The sequence below is a fragment of the Hordeum vulgare genome, chromosome 7H, assembly GCF_904849725.1.
Source record: "Hordeum vulgare subsp. vulgare chromosome 7H, MorexV3_pseudomolecules_assembly, whole genome shotgun sequence".
Classification (NCBI taxonomy): Eukaryota; Viridiplantae; Streptophyta; class Magnoliopsida; order Poales; family Poaceae; genus Hordeum; species Hordeum vulgare.
The window spans coordinates 200651275-200667160 of NC_058524.1; the positions used below are offsets into that span (position 1 = coordinate 200651275).

General features: G+C 45.2%; 1 protein-coding gene across 2 annotated transcripts; it reads left to right on the plus strand.

Annotated features, from left to right (window-relative positions):
* Window positions 1-214: 214 nt before the first annotated feature.
* LOC123408783 lies at window positions 215-11340 on the plus strand. Of its 2 annotated transcripts, none has more exons than XM_045101825.1 (7): window positions 215-421; window positions 1328-1446; window positions 1535-1733; window positions 1954-2040; window positions 7672-8040; window positions 9103-9250; window positions 9437-11340. In XM_045101825.1, exons 2-7 carry the CDS (start codon window positions 1376-1378, stop codon window positions 11101-11103), a joined length of 2541 nt encoding a protein of 846 aa, XP_044957760.1. In that variant the 5' UTR covers window positions 215-421; window positions 1328-1375; the 3' UTR covers window positions 11104-11340. The 2 variants fall into 2 exon arrangements, with proteins under 2 accessions (XP_044957760.1, XP_044957761.1); XM_045101826.1 differs by having other exon boundaries at window positions 1339-1446.
* Window positions 11341-15886: the final 4546 nt, after the last annotated feature.

Below are 15886 nucleotides of genomic sequence, written 5' to 3' on the forward strand. Positions count from 1 at the left end.
TCTGACGGCCACGAATGTCGAGATCGCATAAACGGACGGTCCAAAAAGCAAATCGCTGTGAGGACAGGGATTAGGTGCGGTTATACTGTCTTTAACGAGGTCGCCATTTTTGTGAAATAAAGTTTTGCCTTGTAAAAAAAACATTGGATAATTTGTTTGCCAAAAAACCAAAATCCATTGGATAATTTTGGAAAAAAGGCCCACCAGCCCGAAGCATCACGCACGAACCCCTCTTTTCAGAGCCTGTTCGTGGCCGCCGCCACCTAGGTCGTCGTTGCTGTCGAGTCGCCTCTGCGCCGCCGTCGCTGGGTGTCGCCGCCGATCGGTCCCTGCCAACGTAGCCAACCCGGGGGACTTTCCCTCCACTGGTTCTTGCTGCGCCGTGTATGCCTGCATCGGGATCGCGCCACTGTTCCAGCAGGTACTCAATCTCATCCTGGGTAATCCGCTGACTTTGTTTCAGTTTAGATGGAAAAGGCGCATCGCTGTAGCTAGTAGTACTGGAACTGATTGGAGCCGCTGCTGTTGGGCTGAAGCAAGTAGATGCGTTCGTGCCTCTGCAATAGAACACACACCTACCAGTTTACCCACCTGGATATAATAGCAGGAAATAGACCGTCGGTGTGATATTGATGGCTTGCTTTTGGCTATAAAAAAACAGGGTATTGTTTTAGATATTATCATCTGGAACTTTACAAGTAAAATAAATAACTAGAGATCTATACTGCGGCAGTAACATGTATTAGCAAGCTGATGATCAGTTGCAAAAAAAAGCAAGCTGATGATCAGTTGCAAAAAAAGCAAGCTGATGATCAGTAGCAAACAAAAAAAGCAAGCTGATGATCTGTTTTAGTGTGTGCCTGTCGGACCAAATCATCACTTTACATGTGACTAGCCAAAGTACCACCGGTGTTTTGACTAAGCATGAAATGTACAAAGTTCTATCTTCCACCTGGTATCCGCAAAAAGAAATCTAACAAGTGCAGCGGAAAAAAGATGATGATAATGGGGAGGCACATGTGCTTCCATGATATAGTTGTCTAGGCTGTAACGTGTAGGGGGCGATGGAGTTCCATTGGTGAAGTTGTGACCCAAGTTTTTGGGGGTTGCAGTGGTTCTACGTTGGGTGTGTTTGTTGGTCACCTTTGTGGTCCTATGGCTTCATAGTTTGGGAGTAGTTCACATGACTCTGCAGGTCTCTGCGGTTTTCGCCCGGTTTTCCATAAATTAATCGGGCAACTCTCTTCTTAATTAATGCATGAGGCAAAACTTTTGCCTCCATTTCAAAATAATAACAATTCCACGAGCTGATTCTATTCTATTGTAGTTTTCCCCCAGTTAACCGCCAAAGTGCTGACGAGTCACAAACTTCGAGATGGTGGTGGCAGCGACGGGGAAGCGGAAGCGAGATCTTTCCGAGGACGAGGTGTACCTCATCCTCCACAAGTCTGTCCTTCTCCTCAACCTTCGCTCTACTCGCCGCTTCTCTCCGGCCCGCCCTAGGGTTTTAGCGCGCCACTCAATCTTGCTGCAGGTACTCGCCCGCGACAATCCTGACGGCGCTTCAGGAGGTGGCGCAGCACGCGGAGAGAAGGAGCATCGACTGGAGGGCGCTGGTGGCCAAGACGGCCACGGGGATCACCTCTGCCCGCGAGTACCAGATGCTTTGGCGCTACATGGCCTACCGACATGCCTTCATCGAGAATGCCGAGGATATTGGCGCGCAGCCTCTGGTTTGTGCTCTTTCTTTATCGTGCCAATTTAATTTCGACTAGCTTCAAAATTGTGTATTCTAGCCAGTATTGTTGTTCTAGGAACTTATTTTTACTGTTTCGTTTTAGGAACTGTTAGATCTTGAGAGGTTGGTATATAGAATTTCAGTTTGTTCTACTGTCACCTTATCTTTTCCTAACTGTATTGTGGTACTTCTGTTGCCCTGATTGATGATGGCAGGGTGATGAGAGCGACTTGGAATGTGAGATTGAACCCTTTCCTAAGCCGAGCAACGAAGCTGCAGCTGAGGCCTCACGGTTCGCCAAGGTACCACATTTTGTTTTTGTCAGAAGCATTTCTGTCTCTATTGTAGCTGATACGTTTCATTTGCTTATCAGATGCTCCTTTTGGATTTAGGATGCCAAAGGCCTAATTTTCTGTTTCACCCACCTTGCCTTATTATCTGTGTGAACTGGAACCCAGAACCCGGATATACGAACTTAAACGCCATCAATGTATTTAGTAGTTTCATTTTTTTTGTATTTGATTCTTTGATCAAGCATATCTGGGATTGAGTGCGAGATGTGCACAGAATTTTGTTTGGCATCTGCTTAAGGTCATTATGTCCTATTGTACCACAAGCCATCTAATGTCGTGTTATCTATGCGATATGATTATTGGCTTGTCCATATAGATCCTTTATTACGATCTTATGCAAAGGAGTTGCAAGGTGTGACCTACTTGGATTTCCTTACTAGTAACGCTGCTGTGTATTAGGAGTTTCATGTAGTACGTGTGTAACTGTGACATATCCAGTACCGAGTAAAGTGCATTTGCCCTCCTAAAAGTATTGAGGTGGTGTTAAGTTAGTCCTAAGTACATGAAAGTACAGACTCCGATCCCTTATAGTACCTTAAGTGAGTTACTGTGGGACCTGGGCAACCCAGCTCAGTGCTGACCGCACTCGTGGTGCTTTGACCGCAGCCACACAGCCAGAATGCTGCCATGGCAGGAGTTCTGCCGCAAAGGGAGCTCCCGTGCTGAGCTGAGCCGCTCAGGACCCACGGTGGCTCACTTTTAGGCTGTGCTTGGTTGCAAGAATCTTGTAAAGATTAGTGGAATCACGAGGCACTCTGGTTTGATTCCCCTATTTGGCATATCCACTTGGAATGTTAGTTAGAGACTTTAGATTACCATGATACGATCCCATTTGTTTTGGGGCATTATGATTCCTTTTGAAACAGATGGCTATATTGGATTACCCCTGACCCGGAGTCCATCGTCGCCTCATTTTTCTTCCTAAAAAAATACTAGACTTGCAATATTAGTTTGATTCAAACATAGTGATCGAACTATAATTATCTTGTGAAGGGTTTTGTGTCCATCCCATTTAGGACCTCATCCATGCCAAGTGTACTAATTAAGACTCATCCGACTAATGGTGTTGAGACAATTCAGTCCATCATGTCTTCTTATTTTACAATGCAACCTTGACATGGTGTGCAACCAATTTCTTCTCACGTTTGCATTGCTAAATTAAACATACAATTACTTGTTTTTTGGAATCGTACTCTCTTGTTGAGCACAAACTCTAGTTTTTGTTTTTTTTTGAGAAAACGCAAAAGGCTCGTTAAGGCTGGTGATACATGGGCCGTGCGCCTGGTCAGTGGACATCCCAGGATGTGGGCAGAACAACCTGTAGGCATTGTGCCCCAGCGAGTGCCCAACACATGGCCTCATCTCTGATCTTATCCACTAATGCGTCGATCGAGGGTCGTGCGTTGTCGAAGGCGCATTCGTTCCAGTGTTTCCAAATCATCCAGGGGACGAGCATGGTGATGGATTGCAGGCCTTTGTGCAACGCCGGGGGTGTCTGCTCCTTTGCACTCTGCCACCGGTCTATTAGTGTAGGTTTGTTGGTGTGTGTGTGTGTGGGGTGTGTGTGTGTGTGCTGGTATGCGTGTCCAGGCTAGGATGTCGTGCCAAGTTGTAGGATCCGAAGTATGTCTAGAGGGGGGGGTGATTAGACTACTTGACAAAATAAAAACTTAGCCTTTTCCCAATTTTAGTTGTGGGCCAGTTTTAGCAATTATGACTAGTCAAGTTCACCCTACACATGCATATCTAAGAGTATAGCAGCGGAAAGTAAAGACATGCAAATGTAATGTAGAGGGTAGGGTAGGAAGATCAAACGCAAAGGTTGTCACGGCGATTTTTGGCGTGGTTCCGATAGGTAGTGCTATCGTACGTCCACGTTAGTGGAGACTTCAACCCACGGAGGGTAACGACTGCGAGAGTCCATGGAGGGCTCCACCCACAAGGGGTCCACGAAGAAGCAACCTTGTCTATTCCACCATGGCTTACTCCACACAAGACTGGCCTCACTCACGGTAGATCTTCACGAAGTAGGCGATCTCCTTGCCCTTACAAACTTCTTGGTTCATCTTCACAACACGAAGTATGAGGCTCCCAAGCAACACCTAATCAATCTAGGAGGCACCACCCTCCAAAAGGTAATAGATGCGGTAGAATGATGAACTCCTTGCTCTTGTGCTTCAAATGATAGTCTCCTCAACACTCAATCACTCTCTCATAGATTTGGCATGGGTAGGAGAGATTGATTTTGTGGAAAGCAACTTGGGGAGGCTAGAGATCAAGTTTCAAATGGTTGGATTGGAATCCCTTGATCTCAACACATGAGTAGGTGGCTCTCTCAGAAAAATGGATATGACAAGTGTAAGTATGGTCTGAGTGCTTCCTCTGCGAATGAGAGGAGGTGGAGGGGGTATATATAGGCATCCCCCAAAATACAACCGTTACAACATTATTGCCCAACTCGGCGACACTGAAATGAATCTCGGTGGTACCGAGTTGCACTAAATGTGGCAACTTTTGAATTCTCGGTGAGACCGATATATGAATCTCGACGGTACCGATACGATGACCTGGAGCAGTTTCCAAATCTCGGTGAGACCGATTCCAAACTTGGAAATTCTGATTCTTGGAATTTTCTCAACAAAAAGTTGGTCACTGATCTCGGTGGCACATATATGAAAATTGGTGGTACCAAGAGATTAGGGTTTGGCATAGGTCTGATGGAAAATCGGTAGGGCCGAGTGGAAAAAGTTGGTGGCATCGATTTTGCTGGTTTAGCTTTGGACATAGATATTTTATGGGAGGATGAGTGAATATTTTTGGTGGCTATCTCTAAGCACTTGAGCAACCAATTCATCATAGTACCTTACCCCCTTTTAATAATATTGGCTTTCCTATGGACTCAAAGTGATTTCTCACAAATATAAAATGTAGAGTCTTGTAGCTTGAAGCTTGAGCCAATCCTATTCCTTTCCTTCATGAAGGGGTTTCTCCTCACAATCCTTTAGCCAAGGCATCTTTGAACTTTTCTAAAATATACTTGGATAAGATCATTAGTCCAATTATGCATATATTGTTATTAATTAGCAAAACCACTTTAGGGAGCAATTGTGCTTTCACAAGTTTGCTGGGCAAACGGGAATGCCAAAAGAAGGTGCTGAGTAGTCTCCGGACCTTGATCGCACAATAGGCATCAGAGGTGGTGTGGTAGGCTGCGTCGAGCAAGCCGCTCCGCCGTCCAACATCGAGCCGTCCAACATCGAGCCTTGCTTGCCAACCAGTTGAAGAACTTGACGCGAGGCGGCGCCCGGCTCTTCCACGCCAGTTTTCATGAGGGGCAGCGCGTGGAGCCGTGGAACGTCACGGCGTAGCATGATTGTGCCGAGTATGTGCCGCTTGCCGTCCATCTCCATAGCATTCGGTCGGGCTCGTGCGTGAGGGTGATGTGTTGCACGGCCTGCCAAAGCTGCAGATATTGCCCAATCTCGTGTATCCTGATGACTCCTTGGATGTTGCGTGCCCATGAGTTGCCGGTGAGCCCCTCTGCCAGCGTTCTTGTTTTGTGTCGCCGTTTGGGTATGCATTTATATAGCGCCGGTGCGAATTCGCTCACAGACTGCCCATGTAGCCAGCGGTCGTCCCAAAACAGGGCAGTCCGTCCATCTCCGATGACCATGGTAGTGGAGGCGAAGAATAGCGCTCGCTCCTCATGGGAGAATTGCAGGGCGAGCCCTTGCCATGCGCGGTCATCGTCGGTGCGAGCGTACCACAACCATCGTAGTCTGAGTGCCAGCCCGGCGCGCTCTAGGTCTCGGATCCCCAAGCCACCGTACTCAATCGGGCGGCACACATGGCGCCAATTGACATGGCAGTGCTCGCCATTGGCCACGACGCGGCCAGCCCACAGAAAGCCTCTCTAGATCTTCTGCAGTTGCTTGAGAGTTTTTTTTTTTTTTTGGGGGGGGGATGCCAGCATTTGGTGAACCGGGATAGCGTTGAGCACCGATTTGAGCAATGCTAGTCTTCCGACCTTGTTCATGAGCCATGCCTTCCTTGTTCATGAGCCAGATTTTGTTGAAGATCGATAATAGTCCTAGTGAACTAATTTGAGTTTTATTCTGTATAAGTTAGTAAGATACAGATTCTTTCACAGCGTGCCTTTATTTACGCTAAAAGCAGTCTCATCAGCAGTGAAAGAACAGCATCCTAGCCGAGTAAAAGTTTCTAAAGTCAAACCTAACGGCCTTCCATTGATAAGTAGTCCAGTCTAAGAAAAAGTGTTTTGATAATAAAAATACTAGCCCAAAAAGTGGTCAATCTGAAAGTCTTTGTCATAAAGGGACATGAAGAAATAAAACAACAGCAGGTCTTTGCAATACATCAGTATTAATCTACAAAATACAATCTCGTGAACAGGTTATTGCAACCAATGACCCAAACAACTCAATCTTGGATTCATTGAAAACTTTAACGGTAATGCCATATTTCCTAATTATCTCATTACCACGGTAATATTCCTAGTATTTTTCACATTCCTTTCAATCTGGTTTTCTTAGAACCAAATGCTCCCTTAAGGTACTATGGGGACCGGAATGTGCACCTCAATAGAATTAGGACTAACTTGACACCCCCTCAATACTTTTAGGACTGCAGATGCAGTTTGCTCTTCAGTATGCGGCTAGCAAGGCTGATTGATTGTTGGCTCTGCTCAAAAGCTTGATTGATGTCTCGTTATCAAACGGGAGATGAAGCATGGTGTTTCACTAGAAATCATAGTATAGTGAACAGTTTTGGCTGTATGTATATGTATTTGTCAATGAACATGGAGTTCATATGTTTCATCTAAGTTTCTTGTCCTATTAGAGAGAGTGTAAAGGTTCATTTTATTTGATTTATAAGATGGGCATGCCTCAGAGTCAGAGCTCACCCTCTCAAGTTTCACGAACTTAAAGTAGTGTGTACAGAAAACTGACTGATCTACTAATTCTGCAACTGCAAATATGAGTCAGTAATCTCTACCTTTACACGCAGAAAGGCAAAAGAATAAAGGACCATAATGTTCGCCCCCTCCAGTTACAAAAGGGTGTCTATCATGTTTGCCCCCTCTAGTGACGAAAGAGTAGCAGTACATGATATATGCAGTAAAACCTTCTAATCTTTGGCAGTGAAGATCTTTTTGAATATTAAATTAGACAGATGAAAATAATAATCATTTTTTTTTCACAGAGAATGATTTTGGTTATGAATGTATTTGATCCTTCTTGCAATTGAAAACAAGTATACTCACAGTTCTACTTGGGGACCATGTCTACACCTAAATGTCTTCTATTGCTGGGCAGATTAGTCATAAAAAGTTGCAAGGATTTTTCAGTATAACAGTTCTTATGACGGCTTCCATTTCACTTAGTAACAACGTAAAAGAGTCATCATTTATGGAAAAGACATATCTTTATTCGGTTAGCAATTTTTGATTACCAACTATGTCGAATGTCAATATTTGCTCTGATGCGTATTTGCATTACAATTTTCTTCATACCTTATGTATGCACAATGGTACTTATAATCCTATCATATAAATTGCAGATCTTAATCTATGGACCTTCACGTGAGCAAGGTTCTAGTCATCGTGTTAACTCAGAAGTTCCTCTACTAAACACTCCAAATGAGAAGATACCGCGTGTTCCATCTGACAAACAGCTTGCTCAGAGCCATCGTCCACCAAATGGTCCAGGTCCAATTTCCAACTCAAAACAGGCATCCCATACAGGGTTATCTCCTGATCCTTTTGATGGGAATGGACCTCATAAAAAGACAAAGAAGCATAAAGCATGGTCTAGCAAGGAGGATGCAGACTTAATGGATGGTGTACATACGTGTGGTGAAGGAAATTGGCTGAACATTCTGCGTAAATATAACTTCGATAGCACAAGAACTCATGTTCAATTGTCTCAGGTAACTAACTCTATGGTCATTTTGTAAATTGCATACTACTAGCATCTATTATTGTGCTGCAGTTCATCCTTGTTTACATCCATTTGGTTTTCCTTAGTCTTCCCGAATTATAATAAATTTGTAGCATGCCTTTGCAAATATGCGAAGGTAAGAGCATCTCTAGTAGAGCCCTCAAACCCTTAAAAATAACCGTTTTTTTTTACAGTTTTCGTCGGAAAAACGGCGTAGACTAGAACCCTTAAACCCGTAAAAAAATTTAGAGGTCCAACCCTCAAACGCCTTCCCAGCCTGTAAAAGTGAGGGTTGGGGAGCAAAATGTACCCCAACCCTCAAACCGTTCCATCCTAGCGCGGGAGGGAAATTCCCCATCCCAACTACCTCCCGCGCCCACGCCGGCCGCCTCTCCGACTGCCGTTGCCGCCCCTCCACCTCCCGAGACGCCCCGCCCGCCGCCCGCCTCAAGCTCCCCGGCCGTCGCCCGCCTCGACCTCTCCCGTCGTCGCTGCCGCCCGCCTCGGCCTCCCAGCCACCGTCTCCGCCTCCCGCCCGCCTCGACCTCCCCAGCCGCCGTTCGCCTCGGCCTCCCCGTCCGCCGCCCGCCTCCGCCTCGACCTCCCCGGCCGCCTCCGCCACCCCCCGCGCCCTCCGCCTCCCGCAGCAAGAGTCCGCCCGAGCTCTCCTCGCCGATCCGTAGGAATATTCCGTTATAAGGGTTGGGTTTGAGGGTTCTATTCTTTGCCCCTGTTTTTCAACCCTTAAAAGTGTCAAAAATGGCCAATTCTCAACCCTTAAAACTGGTTTTAGATTTAAGGGTTTGAGGGTTGTACTAGAGATGCTCTAAGTAGGCAAATGCATGTGCTTCTTGCTGCAATAGTTATGTTGCTTTGCTTGTGATCTATGCCTAGAAAAGGTTCCATCTCAATCTTACTTGGCCTTTTTGTTTAGTTCTCATTCGCATATAACTGATGTGTGCTATAATGATTAGCATGATGGGACATCCATGTGTCTCCATGTACATATTCGTCTGTAGAGTAATTAGGTAATGTGTATTGTTGTTTTCAGAGATGGGCAGTCATTTGCAGGCGTCAAGGAACAACCAAGCCGGCTAAAGCTAAATCAGAGTTCGATATAAAAGCTACTCAAAAGGCATTCTCTATGGCTCTTGATATGCCTATGGGGAAGCCTGGTGGATTATCTACATTAAGATCAGGTATTTATAAAATTCTTATACATTGTCAGTACAGCTCTCATTTAGAATAATGCTTCTTTACTGAAGTATCAACAAGTCAAACATTGTTCTATAGCTTCTTTGTATTTCTGAGATGTAAATCCATTCTGGCATCTTTGGAGTGCCTTGAGCTAGCCTTTTGGTGCTCATTGGAGCCTTTTCATGTAGGAGCTTCACAACAAAGCACTCAACATCCTGCTCCAGTATTCGTTGCTGCGGCACCTGAGTTAAAATGTGCAACATCCTCTTCATCATTCCCGTTGCCAGTACCAGTGCCAGCACAAGGGCAGATTCCACTTCCTCGGGTGCAACCAGCTCCTGCTCAAGCTGCACCCTCAAAAGTGTCAAATACTTCAAACAAGTCACGAAATAGCTCTAAGAAGCAAACTGCACAAGCAAATCCTACAAATGCTCCTTCCTCGATACAGGCTGCAGCTATTGCTGCTGGTGGACGAATCGCCCCAGCAAGCATCGCCACCAATTTATTGAAAGCTGCACAATCCTCGCAAGCTGTGCACATAAGATTTCGAGGAAAAGGATCTTCAAAAACTTCTACAAGCTCTAAAGCATCCACTATGGCTGGTGAGCCTGGAACACAGCTTGGTAGTGCTCAACACCCAGAACTTCCAAACTGCAGTGCCCCTACACCATCTCCTCCGGTTTTGATAACACAGTCAATCGAGCAAGTTAATGTTGTGTCAGAAGTTGCAGGAGTTAATCCCTTGGAACAATCTGTTAGTGCACATTTGTTGGAACCTGATAGAGCATTTAGCACCGCATCAGTGTCTGGCCCATGCGACAATATGGTGATGGACGACGACTCTACATTTTGTGCAGTCACGATGGAGGATTTGTTTCCTGAAGATGTGAAGCAGCCGGAGATGGTGAAGCAGCCAGAGATGGTAAAGCAGCCTGAGATGGTAGACCCCAAAGCTGAGGAGAGCATAGATCCCAAGGATGCTGACATGCTGGAGTTCGATCGCTTTGTTGCCCAAGGTTGCTTGACTACAGATTGTTTGGATAAGAGCAAAGGTGTCAAAATTGCTCGTGGAGCTCAAGGTGCTATTCCCAGCCAGAAGAAACAACCGAAACAGCAACCCACAGTTGTGAAAAGCATCCCTGTGTCTGCTAGAGCACCAGCAACCGTGAAGAAGACCAAAACTCTAGCTTCACATGGGGCGTCCTTTCCATCAACAGTCACCTCTAGCGGCCTTGTTGGCACAGGCAATGCTGGTGTGCTGAGTAAAGCAATATATCGGAAGCCACCTGGCCCAGGGACCACAGGCAAACAAAATAGGTGCCAAGAAATTATGGCCCAGAAGCAGCATGCTATGAGCTCAAATAGTAGCGCAATGGCCAGGAATGCGGCTCCCGGCGTAGGAACACCAGCCAGGAATGCGGCTCCGGGCGTCGGAACACCAGCCAGGAATGCGGCTCCGGGCGTCGGAACACCAGCCAAGAATATAGCTCCTGGTGCCGGAACACCAGTTAGGAATACGGTTCCAGCCACCAGAACACTAGCTAAAAATATGGCTCCTGCCACCGGAGTACCGGCCAGGAATGCGGCTCCTGGCACTGGAATAACACCAGCCAGGAACTTGCTTACCAGCACTGGAACACCACCAGCCAGGAACTCGCTTACCGGCACTGCAACACCACCAGTCAGGACTGCGGCTCCTTGCACTGGAACACCACCAGTCAGGAACGCGGCTCCCAGTGCTGGAACTCCACCAGGCAGGAACTCGCTTACAGGCACCAGAACATCAGCTGCCAGTCGCCAATATACCCCAGTGGTGAATGGGGCTAGCAAGGGGAATCCACCTGCCAGCCAATAGCCAGGTGAACATGGTAAATGCTGTAATAATGCTCCTAGGGGCAATGTGAATAGTCACACTCATAAACATCATTATTGTTTCTCTCCCCCTGCGTTCACTCCATTCTTTTCCGAATCAAGTTCCTGAGGAATACATTAGATTTGATTGATCTTTAGAGTACCACTAATAATTAGCAGAACTAAATTATTAGGGGTAGGTATTAAATCTTGGTTTACGATCATAATTGCCTTTTTTTAAGGATCTGACTCGTCGTTGTATCAGTGGGGCCAGTGGGGATTGACGATCTGCATATGCTGCCTCTGAAAGTGGAGTTGTTCTGACGTGAGGAGATCTCCTCCAGTTCATGAATTGGTTGTTGGGTGGGAAAGTAGTGGCTACACCCAACTCTGGATGGATTAGCTGTTATTGGTAACAGAAGATGTGTATATCAAGAGGGGTGGGTGGCGGCTGCCCGCCACAGGCCAAAGCGAGTGCCAGCTCAAGATGCGGCCACACGCCCACATATTGATGTCCATCGTTCAGACATCAGAGTACAGAGGAGCCCCTGGCGTGTACTAGAGCACCAGGGGTTGGGGTGTGCCGCCTGAGGCGTGCTTGTGCGTTACTATCTGCGCTTCAACGTGCCTTATCCACTTTCACAGAGTTCACACACGTTCATCCTCTACTGATAGCAATCTAATGGTTTTTAGCTTCAAGTTAATATTTCTCTTTTCTGTATATAAGGTATGGAAACTTTGGCTCATAGTTAATGAGAATGAGATGTCTCTGTGATTACCCACAGTGACTGGTCTTGCATCGAGGTATGGCATGTGCTTGCTAATATAAGTTCAGGTCATGGTACTATTTCATCGGCACACATTATAATTATATGGGGTCAGGAGGTTTTGGTTGAAATTGTGATGCACATCTATGTTTATTCATAAGAACTGATAGGCACAAGATGGAACTTTGCTTTCTATTTTTCTTATGGCTGCAGTTCAAAATATATGTGAAGTTCTTTTGGATCTTTTTAAATTCATGATTTAGACACGAAAAATCTTAAGTAGTCAAGTGTTCAGTGAAGTATTAATTTTCTTAAGTCTGATGCCATACTATGTATATTTTGTTGCCTAGCAGTGTGTCATGCTCTTCTTGAACCTTAGTTTGCTGAATCTTTCAAGAATGTCTCCATACCTGTTCATTATTGCGCAGTATGTATGTTCTAAGGTGATATCATTAGAACTCTTCTTTGTTGCCAGAATCGATACGCACTTGTAGGTATTGTACATTTTGTCGCAAAAAATGGGGCATTCTTTGGTTAAGATGTGGTGCAGGTGGTGCATCATCCTTCAACGATTTTGGAGTACCCAGGAAGTTGCTAAATTAATCGTGTCTTGCATTTTAGGAAATGTGATATTCCAAAAGGTCAATGCAAAACTAGCTTATTTTTAATTATTAGTTGTCAAACTGAAGTGTTCTTCTTGCTTAGGACGATTGTATGTTTATGAATAAGCATGCACACAAGATCAATGATCAAGTATTGTTCAGTCTGGGGCAAAGAAAAATCTTTGTATTATCAACGTTATTATTGGTTTAGGGAAAAGAACAGTAATTTAGATAACCACCCCCTCGGTCGCAAAATGTAAGATTATTTTTGACATTATGTCTTATATTATTGGATGGAGGGAGTAGTTTCGAAAACCCAGATATTTGTATCAGACTAGACTGCTACTGTAATCTGTAACTGTAGCGACCTGGGCAATTGTGTTTATCCCACGATCTCTTTCTACTACAATGGATCTCTTAGAAGTACAATTCCAGTAGTCCACTTCACAACCATCTTACAAACCCAGTATTGTGTAAGATTTGGCAGTTCTCTAGGTTGTTTGGCTGCTGCATCTGTTTTGAGATGTTAGAACATCTCTAACCCACCCCTATAAATCTTTAGAGGAGTAAAAATTCGTTTTTTTTCTTCTCTAACCCTTATAATGGTTAGAGGAGAAAATTTTACTCCAAGGCAGCCCCTACTAAATATACTTGGCCATTCACTTGTGGAGTAAATTTCCCCCTCCCCCTTGGCTGCGCCCTCCCCACCCCACGTCACATCCACTTGGATGTTGCCCTACTTGTCTCAGCTGCCGTCACGCGCCACTGTCACCTTGATTCGGATCTATGTTTGCCGTTATTGCCGTCAGATTCGACGCACCTGGTCCTCGGCGCTGTCAAGTTTTGGAGTGATTCGATGGGGTTAGAACCTTGACCACACCACGCCGCCTCTCGGTATGTCCTGCTCCTCACGACTCTTGCATCTATCCGTGGACCACCCGTCGGCACAACCACATCCGTCCGGCTAGTTTTTGCATAGCAACTTAGGGCATGTACAATGCATAACCCTAGGATGATGCTCCGTATGTCATGTAGGATCAGATGTCTGAGAAAATAGGTTCGGATAAGTAAGCGGGATCCTATGCAGGAGGCGGGTGCTTGAAAAGAAAATGTGTGGTTCAGTGTAAAAAGCTGAAAAAGTTAGTGTGAAAAGTAGTGATGCGTGTGTATTAGAGTCTTTTTTTATGAGGCACCCTCATGATAGCTTGCATTGAAGAGAAAACGTTAATATGAAAAAGTTAATATAGATGCCTTAAACTATTTTTTATCATGGTGCATCTGTATCCATATACCATCATCGTACATGTCCTTAATGGATTGTGTTTGCATGCAGCTTAGCGGGGTGTCCCACCACACTTACACCCATATGTGTATATTACTCCCTCTGTACCGAAATAGTTGTCGCTGGGAGTATTTTCAGACCAGGTGAAAACATGTAAAAATACCAAACTACCCCTGATTTAAAAATCACCCTGAGATCGTCGTCTTCCTCCCGTTCCTCCCGTCCACCACGCCCCTCCCGTCCGCCAGGTCCCTCCCTCCACGAGGTTCCTCCCCTCCGTCGGGCCCCTCTGCCAGGCTCCTCCCCTCCGTCAGGGCCCTCCAGTCTGCAGCTCCCTCATCTCCCTCTGTCTTCCTCCGCTCCAATCGAGAGCCTGAGCTCCATCCCCGCTGGCCACAGCTCCCCTGCCGGCCAGAGCTCCTCCGCCCTGTAACAGAGAAGCAAGTGTCAATCTGAAAGAAGCAGTTGACAGAGAAGCAAGTGCCAATCTGAAAGAAGCAGTTGACAGAGAAGCAAGTGCCAATCGACAACCCTTTTGCCACTGGAGTGAAAATACCAGATCTGCTCTGCTGCTGCTGGTCTGCTGGTCTGTTGCTCTGTTGCTCTGCTCTGCTGGTCTGCTATAGGTTGTGCTGCTATGCTGCAGATTGGGGTACCTGTGTTATTCAGATAAGAAAATCAGCAAGGAATACTCTCACAAATCACACTCTAATGTGTTCTGCAAATCCTGCTCTGCTAAGCAAATCACACCCAGAAATCTACTAAGAAAATCAGCACATCAACAGTGAGAGTAACTTTTGTTGTCAGTGTCAACAGTATGTGATTCCTCTCTGCTGTGTTGATCAAGCAAGTTGATACTGTGAAGAAGATTGGAATAGGAGCAGACACAAAGAGTACAAACTGGAACAATAAGTTTAGCAGCCACAAACTGGAATAATAGGCTAGCAAATCAAGCAAGTTGATACTCTTCCTCTGGGCCTGTTGTCACTATTGTTTTTGGTTATACTCTGGAACAATAGGCAAGAAATTGACAAAGCAAGATAAACAGTAGGTGAGCTACCCCATTTTTCTTGCAAACACTGTAATTGTACTCTTGCAAGAATTTTAGTTAAGTGCTGTCAAAAGCACTTTGCTGAATTAATATGCACATAGGTGCATAAAAATTCAGTTAAGTGCTGTCAAAAGCACTTTGCTGAATTAATATGCACATAGGTGCATAAAAATTCAGTTAAGTGCTGTCAAAAGCACTTTGCTGAATTAATATGCACATAGGTGCATAAAAATTCACTTAAGTGCTGTCAAAAGCACTTTGCTGAATTAATATGCACATATGTGCATAAAAATTCAGTTAAGTGCTGTCAAAAGCACTTTGGTGAATTAATATGCACATAGGTGCATACGAATTCAGTTAAGTGCTGTCAAAAGCACTTTGCTGAATTAATATGCACATAGGTGCATACGAATTCAGTTAAGTGCTGTCAAAAGCACTTTGCTGAATTAATATGCACATAGGGTCTTCATCTTGTTATTTTTCTTCATCTTAACTATTCATATCTTCACGAGAACATGGATCTCCCAGACCTCAACTACACTCCACCTGCAGAAGATGAGGATGAAATGGATGCAGATGCAGGAAACAAAATGGAAGGAGAAATAGGAGATGAAATGGAAGGAGATGAAATAGTGGAGGAAGGAGATGAAATAGTGGAAGATACAGGTAAAAACATTTTGTCTTTTGGTCATTTGGTCATTTGGTCATGTCATGGTTTGATCATTTTGTCTTTTGTATTTGTTGGTGCATGATGGGGTTATAGTCCTAGGGTAGGGTCATAGGCCTGCCCTGTAGGTCCTATCGAAGGACTACCCCTCATAAGGGACAAGGCCCTTAGTTAGTTCCGACTGAACTAAGGAGTTCCCATCATCCAGTCGGTAACAGATCCTTGACCATCCAGTCGAAAACTAGCATTCGGAGTATATCAAACTGACCGACTGGATTCCACTCTGTGCATCGTAACCCCCCTGGAGGGAAACGGTCATACGTTTCCATGTGCCTTTATTAGCATTTAAGACGTACGTTACCTGTAACGTAGGCATTTATTCGCCACTACTCCACCCCTATGCACCGAACCGTTGTGG

Bases quoted from the DNA above. Each gene is read 5' to 3' on its own strand.
- LOC123408783 (XM_045101825.1), top strand. From the start codon at position 1,376: ATGGTGGTGGCAGCGACGGGGAAGCGGAAGCGAGATCTTTCCGAGGAC. The intron at 1,734-1,953 runs GTTTGTGCTCTT...TGATGATGGCAG, and splicing joins ATATTGGCGCGCAGCCTCTG to GGTGATGAGAGCGACTTGGA. The intron at 8,041-9,102 runs GTAACTAACTCT...TGTTGTTTTCAG, and splicing joins CTCATGTTCAATTGTCTCAG to AGATGGGCAGTCATTTGCAG.